The sequence below is a fragment of the Melozone crissalis genome, unplaced genomic scaffold, assembly GCF_028551555.1.
Source record: "Melozone crissalis strain CALT ecotype California unplaced genomic scaffold, PUWL_Pcris_2 ptg000042l_1, whole genome shotgun sequence".
NCBI classification, from domain to species: Eukaryota; Metazoa; Chordata; class Aves; order Passeriformes; family Passerellidae; genus Melozone; species Melozone crissalis.
The window spans coordinates 9,079,004-9,103,718 of NW_026535820.1; the positions used below are offsets into that span (position 1 = coordinate 9,079,004).

Genomic DNA, 24,715 nt, shown 5'->3' on the forward strand with positions numbered 1-24,715 from the left:
CTTCCCCCCGCGCTCGGCCAATCAGCGCCCGCCTCTCCTCCCAAAATGCCCCCCCTCCCGGGCGCGGGCCCGGCTCGCGGGTTCCCGCGCGCGCCAAGGTAGCGGCGGCGCTCCCGGGAACGGGAATGGGGAACGGGAGCGGCCCTCGGCCCCGGTGCCTGCGGGCCTGCCGGGGAGGGGGCTGCAGGTGGATGAGAGCAGTGCCCAGCTGAGGCTTTCCCCTGTGTGTTTTTCCTAGTATAACCTGCCAGGTGTTATTTTTTTTTAAAAGGTCGTACTCCCCAAACTTCTCTAGATTGCCTTCGGAAGTGCTTGTTTATATACGAGCTGGTATAACATCTGTGTTATGCTCCGTGTGTATTTTTGTCCGTTCTCTCAGAAAATGTTGGTGGTTTTTTTTTTCTTTTTTTTCCCTTTTTTTTTTTTTTTTTTTTCTTTCCTCTTTCCTTTTAAGTTCCTCTGCAGAGAACGATGGCAGATGAGGGGAAAGGCTGTGTTCCCACGGAAGTGTGCGATGTGTTAGAATCGGTTTCTTTTCTGAGTGTAGAGGGTAAAGCATCACCCTTGGAGTCAACAGTATTGCCTAATACAAAGGAACAGCAGGTGTGCATTGGTGCATTCACAAGGTGTATTCCGGTCACGTTGGGTTATTTTTTTGGTGGATTTTGGGTTTTTTTAAGCTTTAATAAATGTTTCTTTGGCGAGAACTGCTGTACTCCTCTTCCCCTGAGATGTGTTTGATTCTTCTGCTTATTTCTTGTTGCTTACACATGGGTCATAGCCTGCACCAAATGCAGACACATGGTCAATGTTAAATCTGATGTGCTCAACTTTGAGGGAAAAAAAGTAAAGGGCTTCAGTAATTGCAATTTGACTGTAATGAGACTGTACTGTTCTTTTTAATAAGCTTTAAAAAATACATGGATCCTTAATGTGAAAGCTCATTAGGTGCTTGGAAATAAAAATCTATAATGCTCTGCTGTGCTCAAGCAGAAGATAATTTACCCAGCTACGTGATTTTAGAGGGATCTATTTCCTGGGTGACTTTTCCTCAGGTGGCTTCACTTTGTCTGATTAATGCTGGTCACAGCTGGGCTGTGGAGAACTCTGGTAAATCCATCTGCTGAATGGAATGTTGCCAAAGTGAAGGCGCAAACTCCTTGAGAAAGGAAGGAGTGCTGGGATCCCTCTAAAATGCTCCTTGCTCTCAGTGCTTTACCTGGCAGGGGAGGCTGTTTTGTAATGGTTGGGGAATAGAAAAGGCCACCTGAGCAACTGGGAGCGGTTTCCTACTTGTGGCTGTGAGGAAGATGAGGGTCTGGTGCCTGGGTGGTGGTGAGGAAGCGGTCTCTTGGGGCTGGGAATGGGTCAGTCAGGGCTAATGCTCCATAAGAAATAAAGTGGTGGGTATCAGCTGTTAAATTAACACAGCTTGAGTTCAGTACAGCGGGTGCCCAGAAGGTGGAAGCACTGCAGTTCGTGCCTGCGATAGTGTGCTCTTGTAAAATCAGAATACTGCTTTTGTCGTGAAAGAATGCTAAAACGAGGGGAGGGAGGGCACACACTTAAAGGGTTATTTGAGGACAGTAGAAGGGAAAGAGGCGAATAAAAGCTTAGAGTCTGGACTTGACATGAAAGGAAAACGTAAGGCATTAATATAAAATAGGAATCACCGTATCAGATGGTATGCTGATATGATTTGGGGCTGTTCTGTTTAAAAAGTGGCAATTATAACTGTGCTTTGTGTCTTTCTTCTTTTTAATGAATAGGTGTATGAGCCTTTGAAAGTCTTCTTGAGAGTAAGACCCTTTTCCACAGCAGAGCTTGAAAGCCATGAATCCCAGGTTTGTTGTAGAACTAAGAAATAATGTGGGGCTTTTTTTCTCCCTTTGACAACACGTAGTGTTGTAAGGCAGAACTTTGTTTTGCATAAGCCATGTACTGCCCTTATGTAGAATCATTGGGCATCTGGATAGATGAAATTTTGTTTTTCCCACCCCCATGACTTTTAATAATTTGTATGATATAGGCATGCACACCTGTAGCTCTTCAAGGTTTCGCTGGGTACGTTATTTAAAAGTTGGTGTCACCTCTCTGTAGTGCTCAAGATACCAAGGAGTTCCATGGAAGAGATTATGCAATTGTAGTTGTAATTTGAGTATCTGACCCTTAAGCTTCTTTGAAATGCTAGAATAATCTCCTACCTCATCCTGGTGACTTCTTGCTCAAACCTGTCAAAAATCTTCTGTAACTTCTACACGGTCAGATTCAGATGCTTCACTGCTTTATACACACATATGTACAAACACTTAGAAGTGCTCCCCTTCCCCTTAATGTGATCACTGATGCAAAAAATTCCTTTAGCTGTCTTTGGAGGACAAGGTCTCTGTATCATATCTCTTAACCCTTGTCTTTGCCAGCTGTATGATTGAGGAGAGGTCAGCTTGAAGAGAATTTAATGTTTGTTCTTATTTTGCTTCTTTCAAATTGCTCTTAAAAAATGCATTCTTGCTTTTGATCTACCAGAGTTGGAACCTTTGTATTGTTTTCACTTGGATAATTCTTCCCCCCCTCCCTTGCCCCCCATTTCCCTTTGCCTTTCCTTAGCTCTCCTTGAATAGTGTGTACTTCCACAGTGCTTCCAGTTTGGTAAATTCCACACTCTGAGCTGGCTCCAAGTGTAAACTGATTTGCAAAATCAAATTGTTTCAGGAGTTGTTTAGTGCATTCCTCTTTGGAGTGAGACATGTCTTAAAAGCAGGGAGGAAAAAGTGAACACTGAAGTTTGTCCAAATTTTTTTTTGTTTTCATGTAGTTCAGGCTGAAATAGTTGAACTTTCAACCTTTTAGCTGTAGAATTTGTTTTGCATGGGATTAAGGCTTTTTTCTCAGCCTCCAAAAATAGAATGATTGAAAGATCTTCAACATTTTTAGTGTTTTCTGCTTTCTTTACTATCACCTGAATCCAAGAAGAAAGTGCTTGGTAACAAATGGAAGAAGCCCACACAAAACAGTCAAGTTAACCTCACTTCCTAATTGTTAAATCAAAGAGATCAATTTAATTTTTAGGTCTTATTCCTCCTTGCCATTCATAATTTTCAGGAAAGCACCTTTGTTCCAAATCTGTGGCACAAAAAAAAAAAAAAAAAAAAAAAAAAAAAAAGTAGAACCCAAGACCTATTTCTTATAGTTACAGGCTGATGCTTTAAACAAAGACAATCAACAGGTTAACTGATCAGTTGATGCTTATAGAAATAATGATTTATGGAAGAAAAGCTTAAGGGCTCTGGGGGAAATTCTGTACTCCTGTCAGCAATTCTCCACAGCCACCTGTGGGAAAGTAGGAAGTTGTGGTTTTTGGATATAAGTGATGTGTTCAGTGCCAGAAATGGTGCAGCTCCTGCCAGCTTACCTGCAGGGTTAGCTGGGGGAGACAAGTGGAGTGGATTGTTACCAGCTGGTTTTCATCTCTGCAGATCTCACTGCTTTGGGCCTCTGCTCACAGGTTTCTGTGAGGTTGGTGGCAGCTGGTGGCACATGCTGCACATCCTGGGTTATTCTGCAGCTCTCTGGGGTTTGGTACATCTGACCAGCACTCCTGTCCCTGCTGATGAGGGAGAAATGTTAAAGACTGTACAGGTTCAGAGCCTGGCACAGGGAACAGGAGGCTGGTCTGAATTCAGAAAGCAGTTTCTTAGAGCTTCTCGGAATCACAGAATAAGCTGGGTTTGAGGAGACCTGCAAGGATCATCAGAGCTCAACTTCTGGCACAGGACAGCCCCAAGAGTCACACCATGTCCCTGAGAGCATTGTCCAAATGCTTCTTGAGCTCTGTCAGTCTTGGTGCTGTGACCACTTCCCTGAGGAGCCTGTTCAGTATACAGCCATCCTCTGGGTGAAAAACCTTTTGCTAATATCCAACCTAAACCTCCCCTGACAACTTCAGGCCATTCCTTCATGTCCTGTCACTGGTTGCCAGAGAGAAGAGATCAGTGCCTGCCCATTTTTGTTTCCCTGTGAGCAATCTGTAGGCTGCTATGAGGTCTGTGCCAGTTAATTATTGGCATAGAGCTTCTATATCATTTAATAATCAGACTTGTTAATTGAGGCTCCTAGGAACAGCAGCACTTCCTGTGTACACACCACACATGGATTATTGATCTTAGAAGTTCTGGCCAGTCTCTGAACATAAATGTCAGATTAAGTTAAAATCAGTCCTTTCAGATGATGCATCAAGACATTGTTAAGCTATACTGGGAGTTCACTTTGCATCTTTGGTAGCCTACATGGTATAAAATATTATTTTTTTTTAACACTGCATCCTACACTTATCAAGCTAGTGAGTGTTTGGTAATTGTGTTTCACCTTTACTTAATTGAGAATAGCAATCAAATTACTTGAAACTAATTCAGTTTCCTTCATTACTGGTAACACTATTCATCAACCAAAGGGTAACTTACTTTACTTTGTTAATTCTGCTCTTAGTCTGTTTCATACTGAAAATGACTGATGTGGAAAAACAGTAGATTTCTAGGTAATTTTGTTTTTGTAGTGACTATGCTAATCACAAAATACAAGGGTTTAGAAAGTGACCCCAAGGAAAAGTTGCTGGAAGGAATGTCAGTAAAAGTTTTAAGTTCTTAGAAAACTCCAAAGGATTGCCTTGACTTTTACTCTGGCTTTCATGTGAAGTGAATATCTCTGTAGTGATCATGCCTTGAGATGATAATTTAATATAAATTTAACATTTAATGTAAATTGTGGGACTTCTTGTAGCTCTGGCAAATGGGTGAAGACACTTGGCTTTTGGGGGTTGTTGGAGGAGGTGTTCTTTTTTTTTCTTTCTACTGACTTTCTTCCTGAATAACTTTGTGCTGTGCTTTGGTTCACCTTGTCTTGTTTTTTAAGGGTTGTGTAACTATTGAAGATGCACAGACAGTAATTCTTAATGCACCCAAAGAGTCTTCTGCAATGAAAAACAGTGAAAGAGGGATTGGTCATGCTGTGCACAGTTTCACCTTTTCTCAGGTAGGCCAAATTATTTCAAATTGTTGGGTTTTTTTTTTTCACTATAATGAAAGCTGAATTTTGTATTATCACATGCAATGTGATTTTTTTTTTTCTTTTGATTACATGTGGTACTTGCCTTTTTTTTTAAAAAAAACCCCTGCTTATTAATTACTGATAAGCTGTCAGGAAAGCTGTATTACAATGGAGGTGCCTATTAGATGAGACAAGGAAGCTTCTTTGGCAGGTCTGTGGTTTTCTTTGATTAGATGCTACAGAAACATGTTTTAGGCACAAACTTACTGTGGTTCTGCTGTTCCTGCAGATCCTTTTATCTCAGAAACCTTATGTTTGTAGGAATTTATGTAAGCATGTACTTAGTAACTTCCTTTTGAAAGAATAGCAGCTTAACTGCTTAAACCTTCTATCCTGAAAGCAAATTTCTTTCGAATTTCTTGCAGTAGCTTTGCCTACTGCAAGAAGTTCTGTTCTTACAGTACCAAAAGATAAACAGTTCTAGAGATTGAGTTATTTAGACCATTGTAATGCTGATTTTCTCATAAATTGTTGGTAGCTGGTGAAGAGTGAGGAGGGAGTTTCACATCACCAGCAGAGCTCTTGAAAATGTCCACTGAACAGCAAGCTGTGCTCAATAGAATTCTGAGCAGTTTATTTTAGGAGTAGGAAAATATTCAAAAAAGTGTGCAAGCCTGAGTGCCCCTCAGAATTAAGCAGGCAACCTGTGAGAACCCAACAGAAAACATTGAATCAGAAGGGTTCAGGCAAGACAGGAAATTAAGCTGGTGTCTGCTACCTAGCCTGTTCTGAAAAATCAGTCATGTCTAATCAGTATGTAATATTTTGGCTTATTAAACTTCTTTGTGCCATTTGTCACTCCTTTTTTCTTTCTTTCCCTTATCCTAGGTCTTTGGACCAGAAACTACTCAGAGTGAATTTTTTGAAGGTTCAATGAAAGATATCATAAGAGCATATATTAATGGAGTGAATGGGCTGGTATTTACTTATGGAGTTACAAACGCAGGCAAGACATTCACTATCCAAGGTATAAAATATTTGCATGTATAAAACCCAAGTCGAATCCAATGACAAGCTTTCATGAATGTTTACACTTAATTTTTTAATCTTTTTAAGGGACTTCAAAAGATCTTGGTGTTTTACCTCGCTCACTTGATGTGATTTTTAACCACATAAGAGGAAGACATTACCTGAAGATGAACTTCAAACCATATTTGAGCAATGATGTTAAGAAACTAGAAGATGAACAAGTTAAGCAAGAAGAAGCCTTAAAAACTGCTATTCTTGCATCACTGAAAGAGGTCAGTGACCAAATGCTTCTTAAAGCTGTTCTGTAAGACAGAAAGTTTTAAAAGTCTTTATTCCACTATTGATTCTTATATATATAAAAATCTACAGTATGCATACTTGGTGAACTTTGGAATAATAAGACAGTTGGCTGTTTTTGGAGCTCAGGCTGAACAGGAAGAACTTTCTACAGCACACAGTTAAATCCAAAAACCATCACAAAGCCAAATCTCAATTTCTAGTGAGAAGTCTCCCCTTTAGAGGAGCAGGTCTGGCACTGTGGTGACAGTAGCCTTTGAAAAGTCTGAGAGCCACATGACCTAAGTAAAACCTGGTTTTTGTCAAGTGGCTCTTCTTGCAGGTTGGGTTCCCAGGCTGGATCTTGGTGCAGTCATTCAAATGCTTGTGCCTAGCTCAGGAGAGATGATGGCACTGTCTTAGCAGACGCAGTGAAGAAGGCAGGGAGAGCCCCTTTTGGTGTAAGCCAGTCTTAAGGCAGATTAAAAAGTTTATAAACCTGTAATTTATATAAATTCATAAAGAAGTTTTCTGATTCAACAAATGAAGGGAGATGCCACAAAATGAATGTCCTAAAGGGATTCCTCTCTGCTTTAGGGCATAGTATGTGACTAAGGCTGTAGGTAGAATAGAGAAGTCTTTACTGTGGCAAGCCTCCTGTTCTTATTATCTAGTGATTTTTGTTTCTATGATAAGAAACTGTCTTACCAGAAAATGGGCATCCATGTACTTGAGACTATTTTATACTTCTAAGTCTAGTTGTAGTTTGCTGTCAGATTCCTTTTGCTCAGAACATTTTCCCCTGAACTGTGAGTCTGTGCATCTAATCCCAGCATGCAGTAGGCTAAGCTGGTTATCATTCAGGGCAACTCTAAATTAATTCTGGGATGTACAGAAATAATGATTGGGTTTTCTTTTTTCTGTGGTCTTTAACGCTAACCTTAAGTGCTCCAGTTAACTGTGAAAAAATATCCTCCTATGATTCAAATTCATATGTTAAGTTCTAAACTAAATTTTGTTGCTTAATTTAAATCCTGCAACCCAAAATTTTGTTTAGTCAGGGTCTGGTTAACTCTTGAGGAAATATCTCAGATGAAAAACCTGCAAGATTTGAAAGATTACATATTTCTTTTGAAAGTGTCTCTGAGTGTACATGCACATAGATGAGGAGGGCACCTTAAAGAAAAGTTGAGATGGTTAGGAGGATAGTAAATAGATACCTTCAAAAAATTTATGGAAGCTACAGCCTTAAAAGGAAAAATCAGGACCCCAGGGTCTGGAACAAAAGGTCAATATCTTATTTTGAAGATAACTCTATAAGAATATTTCCTTCTGTTAAATCACAGTCTGACTTGTAGCTTAGTAACTGAATGTTGCAGCAGGGGATCTAGATGCTGATGCACTGCAGTGCAGAGAGAGCAACATTCCACCATCAGGAAGGACAGGTAAAGCTGAATCAGGAGACTATTACATGGCAGGACCTTGTTTGTGTGTTTCAATGCTTCCATGGAGATAGCTCAACCATCCCCAGTTCTGATAGCTTGTGAATGAATAGCATCACTGTTTGGATGCTCCCTCAGCTGTAAGCTGAGAGCAGATAGAGTTTGGTGGGCTTGGTTTTAGTTGACATGGATTTCTGTGGGTTCATTTTCCAGGCTCAGTTTACATACCTCACAGAAAGAGTTTGCTGTTCCTTTCATTCTCCCAGTTTTAACTGCTCTGAGTTACTGCAGCACTTAATGCCCCACTGTTTATGTTCTGTATGCGATACTGCTGCAAAAACTCTTGCTTAGCATGGTTCCTACCCTCCCTTCCTTCCCTTTCCTGGTTATTTTAAAGGGGTTAAATACTGTTTTTTACTGGATTGAAAGATGCTTTACCTGCATTCCTATTCCCACCTGTTGTACTTTCTATTAAATGTCAGCTTCTGTCGTTGACAAACAATGCCAGTTCCTGTTCCCACTTGTTTTAAGCATCTTTATGGTCTTGTCTGTATTTCACCTGAAAAGCAGTGTAGCAACAATTAATTCATTCAGTTTTCTCACAATGCCTTTACAAAAACTTATTACATGCACAAGTCATGTGGTGCTGAGTTTTCTAAATTTCACTGCACTTTTGACATGCATGTGTGTCAGTCCCATATCCTGCTTGGCACTTCACCAACAATGAAAAGGACCTCTGCTGTGGTTAGGCTTCTAATACTCAAGAAACAATTATATAGACAGTCAGCTTCTGCAAAATGGTCACTTGTATGATTTTGTTGTAATTGTATTCTATGTTATTTATCTTAAAAATGGAATACCTCAAAGTATGGCTTTGTGCCTCTCTGTTTGTAAGGATTCTGGTTGGGGTGTACCAAGTGGGTAACACTGGCATCAGCAGTCAATCCATGATCAAGTTAGTGCTGAAGAATAATTCTAACACTAGGGTTTGCTTCTCTGGATCTGTTTGTTTCTCTGGATCTGTTCCCTCCTACTGCAGGATGATCCTCTGTCAGAAAAGAGAAATCAGGGTGAATGTCCTGATTTAGAGGGGCCTGTGAAATATGGAGAGAGGGGTAGTATGTAGAGATTCTCGGCTCTAGTGGGAGTTCCTACTTTGTTACATTAGTTTTTCCAGAGGTAACTTCAAGGCTGTGCTTTGATGAATCTTGGCAAATTTTAAACAGTTCTGTTGGTGTAAAGAAATTCAGCAAATATGTGCATTTAAAGAAACTGTATTTAAAGATGCTGTTGTCTGTTTTTCATAGCCTTTTAGTTCAGTCTAAATTAAACAAACATAGAGTGTTGGTTTGTCATAACTGAAGTCCTACCACCTTGGCAGTTCCTCCTGGAGGAACTTCTCCAGTTCTTTTGGGTGACTGAAGCCCTGTTCAGATTTGGTCAATGGCTCATAAAAGACACACTGTTGCAGTCTGGCAGAATCCTTTTTCTTCTAGGAGTCTGAAGTTAAGTCTCCAGTGTTAGCAGCAACTGGCCACTAAAACTGGTTGTTGGGAGTAGCAGCAAGCAATAATTCATGTGATGGAAAGAGGATTTATTGATTATGGTTCAGTATTATTAAATACATTTTACTTTCAGCCAGAGTAAGGGTGGCCTAGCACTTAATACCACTTCAATATTTAAATCTCAAGTACTGGAATTGCTGTCATTTTTAACTTCTGCTTTTCTTATCATCTGTTCATGTGGATTTAATAGTCTTTTATTTTCTCAAGGAGACAGAGAGCATCTCAAATACAATAGCAAATTTCTGTGATATGAAGTTGGACTCTTCTCACTGTACTTCAGACAATCACCCTTCTAACTCCCTAGGTAAAGTGGAAAACTCTCATGTGTGGGAAAAACATAATGTGAATTAAGAGATATTAGTGGGTTACTGTCAGCGGATAAAAAAATCCCTCTACTATACTGCAAAGTAAATACATATTGATTTTGACCAAATTTTTGTCTTCCTCTGGAGAAAGGGCAACTATATAAAAGTGTTTTGATAGTTTCACTCCTTTTGAGGGGAGGAGGGAAACTTAGTTTTGCAAATATAATGTATAAACTGCTGGAAGTCTGTGATAAAGTGAGGCCATCAGCTTAGAACTTGGGCATACTCTTGTCACAGATGACTGCTGAGAAATCTGAACATTTTTGAAGAAGCTAAGGTTATCAATGTATATCTAATTGTACAACAGAGATGTATATAAGCCTTAGCAGGTGCTGTAGGTCCTTTTATAAGATTCTATATACTGATTTAAACTCTCTCAATGAGTTGATCTTTGAACTCTTCCTTTCTTTTGGGTTAGCAGAGAAGAACTTTGTTCCACTTGACATTCATAAGACCAATATGCAGCAAAGAACACAAGCATCTGTGTGGATTTCCTTTTGTGAAATTTACAATGAATATGTGTACGACCTATTGAGTATTTTATCTACATCAAAACCCCAAAGGCGCAGAGTTTTAAGGATTTGTGAGGATCAAGGAGGAAATTGTTACATTAAAGGTAATAATACTGTTTTTTGGCCTGGGCAGTTGCACTGAATTTCTCTGATGATCAGAAATTGTATGTAAAAGATCTCTTTTTGCAGATTTAAAGTGGATTAATGTTCAGAGCACTGAAGAAGGCTGCAGACTGCTAAAAATAGGAAACAAGAACCGAAGCTTTGCCTGCACTAGAATGAATGAGCAATCAAGTAGAAGGTTTGTTCCTCTAGTTATAAGCATACTCTGTCCCTTTAGAGGGGATGGGAGGGCACTTTAGAATGTCTGTGAAATGAACCACTCTTCAGTAATGGTTTAATACATCACTTGATTATTCTAGATTTGTTATGAAATTCTCTCTGAAAGAAAACCAGGAGAGACTCTGTGACTAGTAGTAGCTGCACTTGGGTTTCTATTCATGTCTTTGGACAACCAAAAAGATCAAATCATGTTCATTTTTGAGTGCCAACAGGGCTATGCATCTTGGCAAATGCTAGTGGTGCTGAGTGAGAATGGCTGTGTGAGGATGCTAAAGGAAAATCTGGTTTATTTTTCATAACTGGCAGTATAATTCTTGGAAACCTGGAGCCTGCCACTGGGGGATATAGGAAGGATCAGGTCATGTGGTGTCTTGCAGTGCTGCTTGACTTTCTAGATGCTTTTAGATTGCTGTGCTCAAGCTGAGCTTAGTTCGTATCTTAAGAATTAAACCCCTACCTTTTTTATCCAGCTCTGGACAGGGATTAGGGAAAATCTGGTTTTTGATGGAAATAGAGAAGGGTTGTCTGGTTTCTATTAAAAGTGCCTCCTTTCTTGATTTTAATGAACCTGTTAATAATTTGTCCTTTAAGTGTGGAAGGGCTCTGTTATATTTTTAGCTAATACAATCATAGTGTTACTAAGCCTGCTTTTTTCTGTAAAAAGCAAGAGTTACTTTGTTCTGTATTAGCTAAAGACAGCTGCTGTTAAAGTTCATCCTCTTCTTGCAGAGTTTTATGCCTAGAATGCCCACTGCTTAAGGAATATACCAAAGAAGTTTGTGTGCTGTGCTTCCTGATAAATCAGAGAAACTGGGCACTTCTGGTTTTGTGGATTTTCTCTTTGGTTTCAGACAGCATGCCTACTGCCTGTGTGGATTGCTGTCTAAACCAGAGTTACTGGATTTTTCAAGTGTTACAAGCTCAACTTTTTTGGAAAACAGATTTTTTTAAAACCAAACAAGTAACTGTGCATATTGAAGTAGGCAAAATTACAGGACTATAAAACTTGAGTTTATTTCCTGCCCTCCACCCTTTGTTTCTAAGTTAATTCTTCAGATTTGCTGAGTTCAGATACTGCCAAGGGTTTTCTGTATGAAGTGGCTACATGACTACTCTTCTTTTGATCAGTAGACTTTAGTGAACTGACTTGGTGTTTTTCTCCAAGACAGATTGTAGGCTTCATATGGTATTTTTCCTTTTCCTGTGTGAAAAGAAATAGAAAGTCATAAAATAGATTTTTTTTTTGCTGCTGAATGAATGCATTGCAAAAGTAACTAATACACCAAGATAACTAGTGAATTAATTCTTGTCCTGTCTTCACCACTGAGCTTTCTGTAACATACAAATTTTACTTTGCTTCAGTGACTGCTTAATTTTCATAACTGATTATTAAAAAGAGTTTCTTTCCATTCCAGTCACAGTATATTTTCCATCAGGCTACTCAAGCTAACTGATGAGCATCAGCCTCGTGTTCTTGGAGTATCAGAGTAAGTGAATGCTTCATGTGATTACCAGCAATGTAAATATTTTGGAAAAATTATTAAGGTGTAAGCATGCCAAACTACTGAACTTTTTAATAATAAACAAATTCTCCGAGAGTTGAGGAGGAAATCAGAACTCCACTGAGCCCATAAACTGACTGGAAGCTCAACAGGGACAAGCACAGAAGTGTTTTCCTGTCTCCTACTCTAAGGTTTTGCTGGAGCAGCTCTGTCAGTAGTGTGTAAATCGAGGAAAATGTGTCTTTTCTCACATTATGGGGAGGTGGTGGCAGAGTAAGGCCATGCAGCACCAGATGATATGTCCTGGTAAGCAGAACTGAAGTGCCTGGCTGACAGAGGGTGATCTCTGCAGCTGGAGGGCAGCAGTTGCTGCTGAAGGGCCAAGGTGCAAGCTGTGCCAATCTGTCTCTGTGCCCTGGGACCAGACTGGACTTCATGGGCCAAATGTTTGTGACAACACATTTGGTGTGGCCCTAGAATGTAAATTAAAATCTGTCATCCCAAAAGAATTCTGGTGGCATCATCTCAGACTGTTCCATGGTCCAGTGGACAGTAGGAAGGGACCATCAAATGATTCGCTTAAAAACTGTTCTCATTAATGTAAAATGCCAATATAAATGCACCCTGTGAGAGCCGTGTTAAGTCCTTACTCTTAAGTCTCTGCTCTTTTCTGGTTTAGGGGAAGCAGCCTTATCTTCTGGCCTGAAGGCATTTAGATACCTTTTCTTGGGATGGTGTGTCTGTCTTTCTTCTGATTAATTTAGCTTGATAGAGAAAAATGAAGACACCCTGTAACAGAATGTTTTAGTTCAATCCTAGCTCCTACTGCTTTCTCCCTTGTCTCTGAGGGGAGATGGTAATAAATAGAGAGCAGAGATGGTAATAAATATACCTCACTGTGAGATAACACCTTTAAATGTCAGATGTTACAGTGATAAATACTTTTAAGGAGAGATAACTTGAGAAAACGACTGCATCTGTATTTTTTTTTGCTGTTCTCTATCATAGTGGATCCCCCTGGCAAAACTTGCATCAGCTGTTAGGTGAATGACAAAGTTTGTATATGTTGTTTAAGGAAGAAAAAAGCTTTTCATCTTGTGCTGGAAAGGATGAAGAACATAAGGCTTTCATACATTTGAAATAGGTGCCTTAAGAATTTGTATAGGATTTACTTTAGCTGTATGAAAGGTTATGGTCTTACAAATTATTTAAATAAATTTATGTATGAGTAATGGTATGGTCACATAAGTTATCCAATTTTCAGAACTTCCTATATTTCAACAGCTTTCCTAATATAAAGTGAAACTTATTGAATTCCTTGATTATCCAGGATGATTTTCTGATTGTAACCTATAGTGCCATGAGGGACAATCCAGTAGCCTGAGTTTAGCAGCAAATAATTCTATAGCCGAGCAAAGAGCTCCAAGGTGAGCTGGGAAGGACTTCATATGTGTGTTCTGGATAACTCTTTCATGCAGGTTGTCCTTCTGTGACTTGGCTGGTTCAGAGAGGTGTAATAAGACACATGTCTTTGGAGACAGACTGAAAGAAGCAGGAAATATTAATAATTCTCTTCACATCCTTGGAAAGTGCATTGCAGCACTGAAGCAAAATCAAAACCCAAAGTAAGTGACAAGTTTTAGGTGGAAACACGAAGTATCCCTTTATATTTCTGCAAGCAGTTTGCACAGAGAAAATTGGAAATCTACAAAATCTTTTAAGTCTTCTTTATTACGGATGTCACTGTAATACCTGCAGATTTCTCCATAACTGGTGGTGTTTGTGGAGAGCAAAAAAAGGTAATTTGCAGTAAACTACCAACATTTTTTAGTGTATGAATCTGAACAATACACTTTGTGTACAGAGCCTCAGTTTTGTCTTCTTCACTTCCACCTGTAGATTATACAGGTATATTCATCAGGCAGCTCATAGATGACCTGTACTTAGCTTTTAGCTTGTTCCACCATCTGCTTTGGAACAGTAGGAAACTGTGATGCAGACACCATGCTGCTTTTACTTTTAAATAGTGCAGTTTGTTAGAAAGCCTATGAAATCCAGCAAAGGCATTGCTCTATGATGTAAAATCAGTTAGGCTTAAATATCCTACTGGATGTCTTCCCTGAAAGAGAGAAACAGAATTAATGTGAGCTACAATAGCCCACAATATAATTTTTTTTCCCACAATTTAATTTCAATTTTTTCCCTCCCTGAGGATGAAGCCAAGCTACATTCCATTCAGAGAGAGTAAGCTGACTCGTCTGTTTCAGCCATTTTTCTGTGGGAAAGGCAAAGCTTGTATGATTGTAAACATCAATCAGCATGCTTCCACATATGATGAGACACTGCATGTAATGAAATTTTCAGCTCTAGCCAGACAGGTAAGATCATATCTACTTTCTCTGTATTCTTAATTTTTTTTTTTTTTTTGTTAGCAGTAATTTGTGAAATGATCAGGTTTATGGATTTTAGTGAGATTTGGATTCTTGATTCTTCAAATTAGTTCTTCTCTATATGACCTCTCTCTAAAAGGCTTCTAGTAGCCTTTCCCATCTTCAAATCTATTTGTGGTAAGAAGTTAAGACAACTGCAGCTGTTTGACTGTTCAGTTCTACACCACTGATGTTCTGTGTAAAGCACAGGGCACTTTCAGATGTGACTGATTTATACCATATATCTGAGCAAATGCAGGATTTCAATTCAAACTTTTGATGAATTGCTTAACCTGGGTGCAGTTAAACATCTGTTGCACAAGATGAGTTGTTCAGTTCTTGGACAGTTGGTGGTGGTAAAAGGAGTGTCTTCTTCTGTAGCCTAAATGAGACATTTTGCAACTACATTGCTCCTGTTTGGCTAAAGTAAGTCATTAATGCAAATAATTAATAAAGAAGTGTCTTGGCAAGCTTTTCCTCCATCTCCTTCAGTGGATCCCATCCAGCCCCACAGACTTGTGTGTGTCTATGTGCTGCAGGAGGCCAATGACCATTTCCTCCTGGATTATGGGGGCCTCATTCTGCTCCTTGTCTCAATCTCCCCCTAAATTCAGGACTTGGGTTTGATGTTTGGCCTCAACCTCACTGAAGTTCCCTGAAGCTCCTTCTTGCAGGGAGTGGGATGGTGGGCTATGCTGTGTTTCGTGGCAGAAATACAGTAATTTTTAGTCTGGAGCCACAGATTATTTCTGTCATGTTGTTACTAGTCTGTAATTCTCTATTATTCTAGTATAGAGAATTCTAATTCTCTTCAGGTGTGACTTTTGTTATAAATGTGTACTGTGGAGACAACCTTCTCTGATATGCTGTCCTATGACATAGTTCTCAAAGTCTTTATGTAAATAACATGAATTTCTGACTCGTGGTCATGTTGTTTCAGGAAGGAGCAAATGTTGCAGTGATTTTCTGCTTTTCATTAACTTTGCAGGAAACTACACCAAAACCCTTATATTTTAGGGGAAGAGAAACCACCTGTCTAGACAAGTATGCTAAGTTTGCTAGCAGATAATATTTCCATTTTCACTCTTTTTAGAATACCTAAGTCTTATGTTCATGTAAGAATTATGTTACATTGGTGGATTCTTCTTTTTTCTGCTAAAAGGCATGTAAGCTTTTGTTGACATTCATGTAATCATTAAATATTGTATAAATACAACAATGCCTTCATGCTACTTCTTCCTGGTATCCTGATACCTACAATATTGACAGCATTGGTAAACCATCTCTGGATTTTTCAGGTTATCCAGACAATCCTGCCCAAAAATTTTGGTTATTTCCCACCAAAGCTAGTTGGAGGTGATGGCAAACCTGTGATGCACTTTGATGCTAACACATCTGTAGAAGACTTTGCTGACAGTGCTGAAACCTCTGCAGAAGAGGAAGTGGACATCACCATTCTGAGTCATGAGGTAAATGCATGTCTACTTAGAACTGCACCCAAGAAAGCATTTCTGTTAGTTCTAATACTGTTTTAGCATAAGAGATGTGTGGAAAGCTGCACCAAATGGGAAGTTTGTTTCTGTTCAGTGTCAGACTGACTAGACTTTGAGTGGCCTAGTTCAGTGTAGCTGTGGAAGGATGCCCTGTGGCTTTCTAGTTAGGTCAAGTGCTAAATTTGGAATTCAACTGATTGCCCAACAAGAAGACTGAGGAAGCAGTACATATCTTTAAAATAACATAATTTAGTTTTTTGTGCTTTTTTTTTTTTTGAAACAGCAGTAACAAGTTAAGATGCAGCATTTTAAAACCAAAGATATACAATCTAATAGCAATAAAGTGTCAAATCAAAGTACAAATTTGATTTGTAAAAATCAAGTAGGTTTTATGTTCTTATGCTGTACAAACTAATATTTAACTGCCGAAAGAGAAGTGAACTTTTTGATAGGGGACACCATCAAGATGGACACAGGATGTATTTGCAGTAGAAATTTGTATTTGAAAATATTTAAACTTTGGTGCAGACCCCCAAAAAACATAAGTTTGTAAAAAGTACCCTCTGTGGATGTCTGCCTCTATGAATATTTTGTTTGAGATGCATGTCAATATGAGTTTCAGTCTTAGTTTTTGAACTGAAATATTTTAAATTTAGGACCTCTTGAGAGCTGCAGAGGACTTAAAGGAGAAGGTAGCTGCAGAAAGGCGCAGTAAGCTCCTTCTGGAGGTGAAGATCCGTAAGGAGATGGCGGAAGCAATGTTTCGGCAGCTGCTGGAAACAGAGGAAGCCTGGAGGCAAGTCCCATTGCAGCCTGCTTTGAGGCTGAGAGGGTTCCATGTGTGTAAATGCACACACGTGGATGTGTGCACAGACAGGTGTATATTCAGGACATTTCTAGTTGTGTTATGTAGAGAAGACAGGGCTGCACAATTTCAAAACCTCGGAAGGAAAGGGAAGAAAGAACATTAAACTTGTTCAGATCAGCCTCTTCCCTTCACTCTTTCTTCAGTGAAAAAGTAATGCTGTTTTCTGTTCAATTTTCCTCTGCTGAATGTGTAATTACTGGAGCCTGTCCTGGCTTGTTATTGCTACTTAGCAGATGTGGAAGATTGCTACAGGTACCCCACTGAGGCTATTTTTCCAAAACACACTCTGTCATGTTAATATGCATGCATGTGCTTAAGGTAGTTTGAATCAGGCTCTTTTGAGCTCCCTGCATGACTTATGAGTCACTGTTAGTTTACTATCTATTACTGTGCCTTTATGAATTGTCTTATGAATTATGAACCCTGCACTGATGTTAATTTAGGAATTTTTTTTTCAAGTCCAGATTCCTCAAGTTGAGTTTACTTCCTCTTAACTCTTCTTTAAATCACTTTCCTGTTGTTTGAATTGTTTAAAAAATTAACACCAAGTTGCCCGCTGAGCACACTATGGTTTAACCCCTGCATTAGCTTTAAAATTGTTTGGTTGCCTTTGGCCAAACAGATGAATTAGCATTGATGCTTTTTCTCTGTTGAGGTGATTTTCTGCATCCTTGATGGGGCACGTTTTTAAATTTTGACAGTAATGTGGAAATTATTGAAATAATAGGTGGGGAGGGACTTCTCACAAGAGTATGTAGTGACAGGAGAAGAGGGAGTGAATTCAAACTGTGAGAGTTGGTTAGCTCGGTTCCTATGAAAAAATTCTTTACTGTGAGTGTGATGAGGCACTGGAACAGGCTGCCTAGAGAAGTTGTGGGTGCCCCATTCCTGGAAGTGTTTGAAGGACATGTTGGAAAGGTTTAGTGAAAAGTGTCCTTCCCCATGATAGTGATGTGAGATCCCTCGATAGGGATGTGAGAATTAGATGATCTTTAAGATCCCTCCCAACCCAGGCCATTTTCTGATTCTATGAAAATGGATTTGGCATTTATCTTAAATGGAAAAAAAGAAAAACCAACCAAAACCCAAAGTGAAAGATGGCCCCAGGATGCATGCTTCAAATATAACATCTAAATGGATGTGGTCACTTCTGTTACTGTATGTTGGTGGATTTTCTTGATTTTTCTGATTTTTTTTTCTAACAGGTGTTAACTGTGTTCTTCTATAGCATTTCTTTGGTATATGCCAAGTAGAAGTTACACTTTGGTGCAAGTCTGTAGGATCATTAAGATTAAAAGGAAAAAAAGTGCTTTTTTGTCTTTTTGTTTCACTATTTCTGATTAGAGAAATAACTGAAATATTCTCAGTTGAATACAGGTAGTCAAATGCACTAGCTGGAATGCAAAGTTATATTATATTATACAAAGTTATTATACAAAGTTATATTATACATAACTAAGTTATATTGTACATAACCAACATGTTCTCTTCAGCAATCGCTTGGAAGACATGAAAGACAGCTATGAAGAAAAACTGGAGAGCAAATTTGAAATGTATAAAGAAGCCATTAAGAAACATGCATATATGTGTGCAATGGAACAAATTGAAGAGCATTATGTTCCCATAGAAGAATTTCTAGCTGAACAAGAGAAAGTTGAGGTATGTCTTGACTGCCATTAAAGTATGCTCTTTAGATTTTGCTTTTCTTTAACAGAATCATTCTGGGATTTTGAATGTAGCACTAAACAAGGAAAATAACTAGCAGTTCAGCCTTGCTGTTCTGTATTCAATGCTCACCATAAGCATCCAGATGTCTTTTTTCTGGCACCACCTGTAGTGCACACCTAAACCTCTTGATTTTTGAGGGCACAGTTCAGTTAAATCCAAGTAATCTTTATCTTTGTGGTGCAATGACTGGAACACCCAGGGGAGTGATGTATATAGGAGTCTAGCTTTCTACAGATCTTTGGCATCATAGGATGAAGATTAAAATGCTGCTCTGAAAAGGTGATGGAGAATTTGTTACAGGATACCTATTTTAATTATAACTGGTCTGGAGGTGGTGGGAGGATTGTGGGATAAGAAACCCATGAGAAATCCAACTTAATGCAGGAGAGAACTGAATCTCCTGAATGTACTCAAACATAGAATTGCTCAGGGTTGGCATTAGTGAGTTGCTACTCCTTTTGCAATGCCAGCCAGGTCAGCTATGAGCAACTCAGTTTTCTAACCTCTGCATAGATGGTTAAGTGCATGCAGGCAGCAGATGAACCCTGTGGGTCTGGTTGTTTCCGAAGGTTTTTAGTGGAAGAGTAGAACAGCTGTGGTGTCCACCAGAGGAGTTTTCTCACTGCACTCTTCTGTTCTGGAACTGATAAGCTATCACACTCTATGGATAGACAGGTTCCTTTCAAGACATGAGAAGTGAGTTTCTCTTGTAGAATGTAGTATAGAAATATTTCTGCTTTACAGCTCTCCATTCAGGTGCTGACAAGCAATGCCATATTATGAAATGGGCTGTGTTTTTCCACCTCCTTCAAATTTGTCTCTTTTCTTCACTTGGACTCTGTTTCTGTGTTCAGTTAAATCCTAGCTATAAACTATATTAGAGTGGACAAAAAGAGTTTTAATAGTGCTCTTATACTGGCCAAGAGGCTGCATATGGGAAGGTTCAAAGAGCAAGATGCTTTTGGTTGCAAGTCAGATAAGAAACTACTGAAATCCCTGAGATGTAGAAGGGTTAGCTGACAAAAGAGCAAACAGCATGAATCTAAGTGGGCAGCTTCAGAAAATCAGAATTAGATGAATAACTTCTCTTGATGATTCCACTTTTTTGATTTCTCACTCTGAAATACCACGCCTGCAATCTGACAGATACGGGAAAAGAGTTTGAGGTTAAAATGTGGCTCTATGAAGTATTTTTTTTCCTTGGTTAGCAAGCTAACTTGCAACAGTGTTTAGCACAGACATGCTAAAGTTTCCTTTCTGCCATAAGGTTACTTTTAATACAGTTTGGAAACCCTCAGACTGGTAGAGTTGACTCCTTTGTAAAGAAACTTCCTCCTAGATGTTTTTGTGACCTGAGTGTTATCCCTCACTGTGATTTCCTAACCATAGCCTGTGAAATAATTTAAAATTACACATGTGTGTGGTGTAATTGCAGGCTGTGCACTAATGCATCAGATCAAGCAGAAGTGCAGACAAATTCTACCATATGCCCCTATTTTTTTGCAGGATAGAGAGAGGAAAATACTGCAATTGGAAAGGCAACTTGATGAGCAGTCAGGGAGGCTGCTGGCTCTGGGAAGCCTGGGCTCGGATATTCCGACTTCTGAAAAAAACATGGAACGAGGTAGGAATGTAATCTGGGTATTCAAAGTTCAGTTTACTCCTGGTAATGTGTATAAACAAACTTTTCTTTTGCCTTCTTTTTCTTATAGATCTTATGGACAGCACATTGAAGAGAGCCAATGAAGGATTGCAGAAACAATGTGAAGAGAAGGAAGAGGTAGCTCCTGCTTAGTATTTATCTGGGGATAATGATTGTGAACTCTCTCATGGCTCAATGCTTGAAGATGTGCATTGTAGACAAAAGCATGAAGATTCCTGCAAATGTGCATTGAGCTTATAAAAAAAAAGCCCTTGCTCAGTTGTGGATGACTTTTGCCAGAGACTGTTCTGGCTTTATTCTGGTCTGTAAAATCATTTGCTACTGTAACAAGACATGGTGAATGTGGTGTGAGTTGGAAGTAAGAAAGTATGTTTAGCTTTGTGCTGAAATTTATTGTAAATATTGCTGCCATGACCTCAGAGCTTTCCTTCCTGAAATGCTGCCTGCTTCTGCATAGGGGAACAGTTACAGAACCTGGTAATAGTTTAGATTTTTAGGCCTAAAATAAAAAATAGTGCCTTTAAGCAGTCCTTTCTGGAAGTACTCAACTCCACTATCACCCTAAACTTAAGGAGAATATCTCTGTTCTTCAAACAAGATCTCTGTGCTCTGAGTGCCATATAGAGGTGGGAATTATGGAAAACAATAATTAAGTATGCATTTTTATTCTATTCCTTGAGTGATTTTCTTGTAAAGATACAGTTTGTTTCCCATGTTTAAAGAGGATATGGGGAGAAGGGAAGACATAAGTCTTGCTCCTTTCTCTAATATCAAATATGAGCAGAGATTGGATAAATAGTTCCAGCTGATGCTAATAAGCCATGTAAATAGAAAATGAACTTAAATCCCTTTCTATTAAGAAAGAATACTCTAAAAATAACTTGGTTTTTACCAAGTTTAGTGTCTTGTGCTATGGCTGTAGGATTTGTTTTGCACTGTTTTTGAGAGCTCTACTTTATTTTCCCATGTCACTTTCAAATTTTGGTGAAAGTTTGGCTTTTATGCATGTTGTGAGGATACAGTTATTGATGGTTTTGTGTGGCTAGAAAGTGCTAGAATTATGAGATTGAAGTGAGAAAGAATGAGCTGGTTTAAACCAATCAGTGACTTTCTGCTGCTTTGCCTCAAAGATCAGTGCATGTGTGATTTGTAATTCACCACTTTTTTTCTTCCCATTCAGCCACTAAACATGGGCTAAGGGTGTGAGTTTTTTTAGCAACTCTGTAGAAGTAAATTAACAATAATATCTATTAACATTTATTTTTCTGCTTCAGAATTTTTTGCCTCTTGGGGCTTAGGCTTAATCCATTAATTTTCCCATCAGAAAGGTGAGGCCTTCTGTGCTAACTGTGCTCCAATGTGAATAGTATTAATGAGACAAAGGTGTTCTTTTAACCACTCTTACTGAAATGGAGCAGGCTGTTCCAGATGTAGCCTGGTCTGTGCTGCTGTTCATTGATTGGCAGCTCTGTAAATCAGTGGCTTCAACTCAACAGCCTTTGAATGCTCCAGCTGCATTTTATCACCTGAAAGGATGAGCTGGAACAGAGGAGGTTGAGAGAGGCAGACTTTCTTGTTTTGATCTTGCAGTTTGCACTTCTCTAGTCATAAACAAAATCAATGTAAAACATGGTGTTCTGAACTTCCATGTGCATGGGCTTTATTTTCAGCTTATAAAATCTCTGAAGCTTAAAATACAGAAACTAAATGAATCCCTACTAGAAGCTAATGAAGGCTATAGAAAAATGGCAGAAGAAAACAGTCAACTGAAGCACACAATCATGCTCAAGGTTAGTCAACGATTTAAAAACATCTTTAACATGGCTTGTAACTATAGTTGTACTGGCTACTTCTGCATATTTTTACATGTAAAACCACTGTTAAATTAGCAATTTGTTTTCATGTTAGCATTTTTTCTGTGCCGAACTTCCTGAATTATGAGCTCAGAGCCCTTGTGTTTCACTACTTTACTCTGGATCTTGTAAGACAAAACTCATTTTTCAACTTAAGTGATAGACTCTGTCAATGGGGTAACTCTGCTGACAAAGCCTGATAATCTAAAGATGTTATGAATTCTTGTCAAGCAAAGAAAATACTGCTTAGAACTCATCATGAGGCATGTTGCTGAGACAAGCAAGGTGTCAGTGCACAAATGCCACTGCAACAAGGCCTAAGGATCTATGGCTTTAAAGCTATACTGATGGTCCTGCCAGAAGTGGCCAAACTGGATGAGAGATATGGGCAGATAAACTATTTAATACAGAAATAGACATCTTTCCTTCAAAAGCAGAGACTTCCTAAAGTTTACTGCATCTGATCTCAGATATCAACTAGATTACTCAACAAAAAAATGAAACTTTTCAACTCTTGGCACTTGGAATCTATGCCTTACTTGTAGTCTGCAGGTATAATAACTGCTTAGTGATGTCTTTCTTTCAATATTAGATTACTTTCTGCATACTTTTTAGTTTAAATCTGAGACTGAAAATTATTTGACTTGAACTTTTTAACTGGAAATGACCTTCCTATCCCTTATTAATAGGAAGGTGATTTTGCTAACCAGAGATTAAAGGGTGTATTTATCACTCTGTATTCTACCCACTCAAAGCATTTAGTCAGTCCTGGTTAGCAGTCTTATGCTGTGAGAGTCTTGATTTGCCCAGTTTTGCTTTCAGAAATTGCAAGGCAGGAAAGCCACCTTTATCTGGTTCCTAGAACAGCATCAATTCTTTTCCTAGTGTGGCAAAGCATTTTAGCATCAGCCTCTTAGTCAGAGTTGGTCTCTAACTGGATTGTATGGCCCTGCAGTTTGCTGGGTTTTTAATTACTTTGATGTAATTAGAGGAAATGGGTAGTGAATGGCCATATGACACTGCAATAACAAGGGTGTTTATGGGTTTAATAACATAATGTGAGCCAGAAAATTAACTGCATGAAAGAGAGAGACCATGGAGTGTTCACATACTTAACAGAGCCTTGTCCTCATAGGACCAAGAAATGGAAAGTCTTCAGAACTGGGCTAAGCGTGTTCTTGAGCTTGAAGAAACAGTGTCTTCCCTGCAAAAGGAGCTTGAAGAACGGAAAAAGAATTTCTTTGCAGAGGAGTCGAAACAGCAGAAACCCAGGAGAGGTTTGCTGGCTAACCTGAAATCCACAGTAGCATCCACTGCTAGTTCACCTCCTGGTAAAGGCTGGGGGAAGTATGAAGAGGCTTTACCCTATTCAAGAAAATAAGTAATGTTGCCTCATAAAGCAAAACAATAATATTTGATAAATCAAAGTGTGCAATTACTAGGCTTCTTTATTAGTCTTAAACTGTTGGTAGCTCTTTCTCACTCTTAGATGCCATCTTCACTGTCACATTGACAGAGAAAAATGTTTAATACAGAACTTTAATTGAATCAGGGTTGAACTTAGAGCTATAAAAGTTTGAGTCTAGACATGTGCTTTTACTGTTGATATAGGGATGTGATTTGAGAAATAGATATATTTTAATTCTGGAGTATCATGGTCTTCTGTACTGATAAATGTGGGTAAGAATCCATGTCTTTAGTGCAATGCAACAAATATGTGGTTTATGCAAAGTGGGATGTCCCTCATCTGCTATTCACTATGTTTTTAAGTTATTTTATATATTGTTGATTCCTAGAAATCAGATGGCTTGTAAACTTAATCCTAAGTAGTTAAAATAGCATGGTTTTTCAGTTAATATTTTGGTTTTGACCTGGAGACTCCCTTCTTGGGACTTGCTTCTAAGCAAACTCCTAAAGAAGGTGATGAAATGAAATCTGATCTGGCTCCTTGCTATTTTTATTCAGCTAACTTGGCTTTGTAAATAAATTTGTTTAAATAAAATTTGAGCTTCCACTAGGAATATGTATTAAACTTTGAAACATGTATTTAATAAAATTTTCCATTACTAAATTCAGCTCTGACTCATAATTTTATAAGTCAGCAAAACCAAGATGAGAAAAGTTCATGAAATTAGAGCCCAAATAATGACAGTGATTGATAGAGGATGATCTTGAGTTGAAAGAATCATATCCTTGATTATATTACTTAGCTTTTTATCTAGTAGCTTAAGGATGGAAGACTGGAGCATGATAAAATTTGAAGTAGCTTTCCTAAAGCCCTTTCCAGTCAGTGAAGGTGAGGGGATTTTTAACTACTGTGGAAGTACAATGCCTGTAATTGGTGGAGGCTTGCTGTGGAATCTGTAAGAAAACTGGATTGATCAGTCCCTGTAAGGGAGCTTCTCTCAGTGGAGGGGCCTGAGTTCAAAGCAAGAACCTCTCCCTCCCTGGGGGGACAGTAGACCTCCCTGGTGCAGCCTCCCCGTGTGACAGAGGACAGCCCTGCTCTGCTGTGACTCCCCTTGCCAGGTTGCTGGGAGTTTTGGGCTGGTCTGTGATCAGTAATCACTCTGACATCTATTTAACAAGGCTGTAGAGGTTGTAC

General features: G+C 38.9%; 1 protein-coding gene across 1 annotated transcript; it reads left to right on the forward strand.

Annotated features, from left to right (window-relative positions):
• The first annotated feature begins 471 nt into the window (after positions 1–471).
• LOC128942562 (kinesin-like protein KIF20A) lies at positions 472–24,075 on the forward strand. Its single transcript, XM_054285112.1, has 19 exons — positions 472–603; positions 1,770–1,844; positions 4,909–5,028; positions 5,932–6,070; positions 6,160–6,344; positions 6,424–6,529; positions 9,546–9,659; positions 10,139–10,336; positions 10,422–10,533; positions 11,990–12,061; positions 13,555–13,701; positions 14,289–14,454; positions 15,804–15,974; positions 16,655–16,794; positions 18,360–18,525; positions 20,101–20,218; positions 20,307–20,374; positions 21,928–22,047; positions 23,246–24,075. Exons 1-19 carry the CDS (start codon positions 472–474, stop codon positions 23,489–23,491), a joined length of 2,595 nt encoding a protein of 864 aa, XP_054141087.1. The 3' UTR covers positions 23,492–24,075.
• Positions 24,076–24,715: the final 640 nt, after the last annotated feature.

Excerpts from the sequence above, each read along its gene's own strand:
- LOC128942562 (XM_054285112.1), top strand. The coding sequence starts at position 472 with ATGGCAGATGAGGGGAAAGGCTGTGTTCCCACGGAAGTGTGCGATGTG. Across the intron at positions 1,845-4,908 it reads TTGAAAGCCATGAATCCCAG|GGTTGTGTAACTATTGAAGA; the intron begins GTTTGTTGTAGA and ends TTGTTTTTTAAG. Across the intron at positions 6,530-9,545 it reads AGAACTTTCTACAGCACACA|TCTTTTATTTTCTCAAGGAG; the intron begins GTTAAATCCAAA and ends TGGATTTAATAG.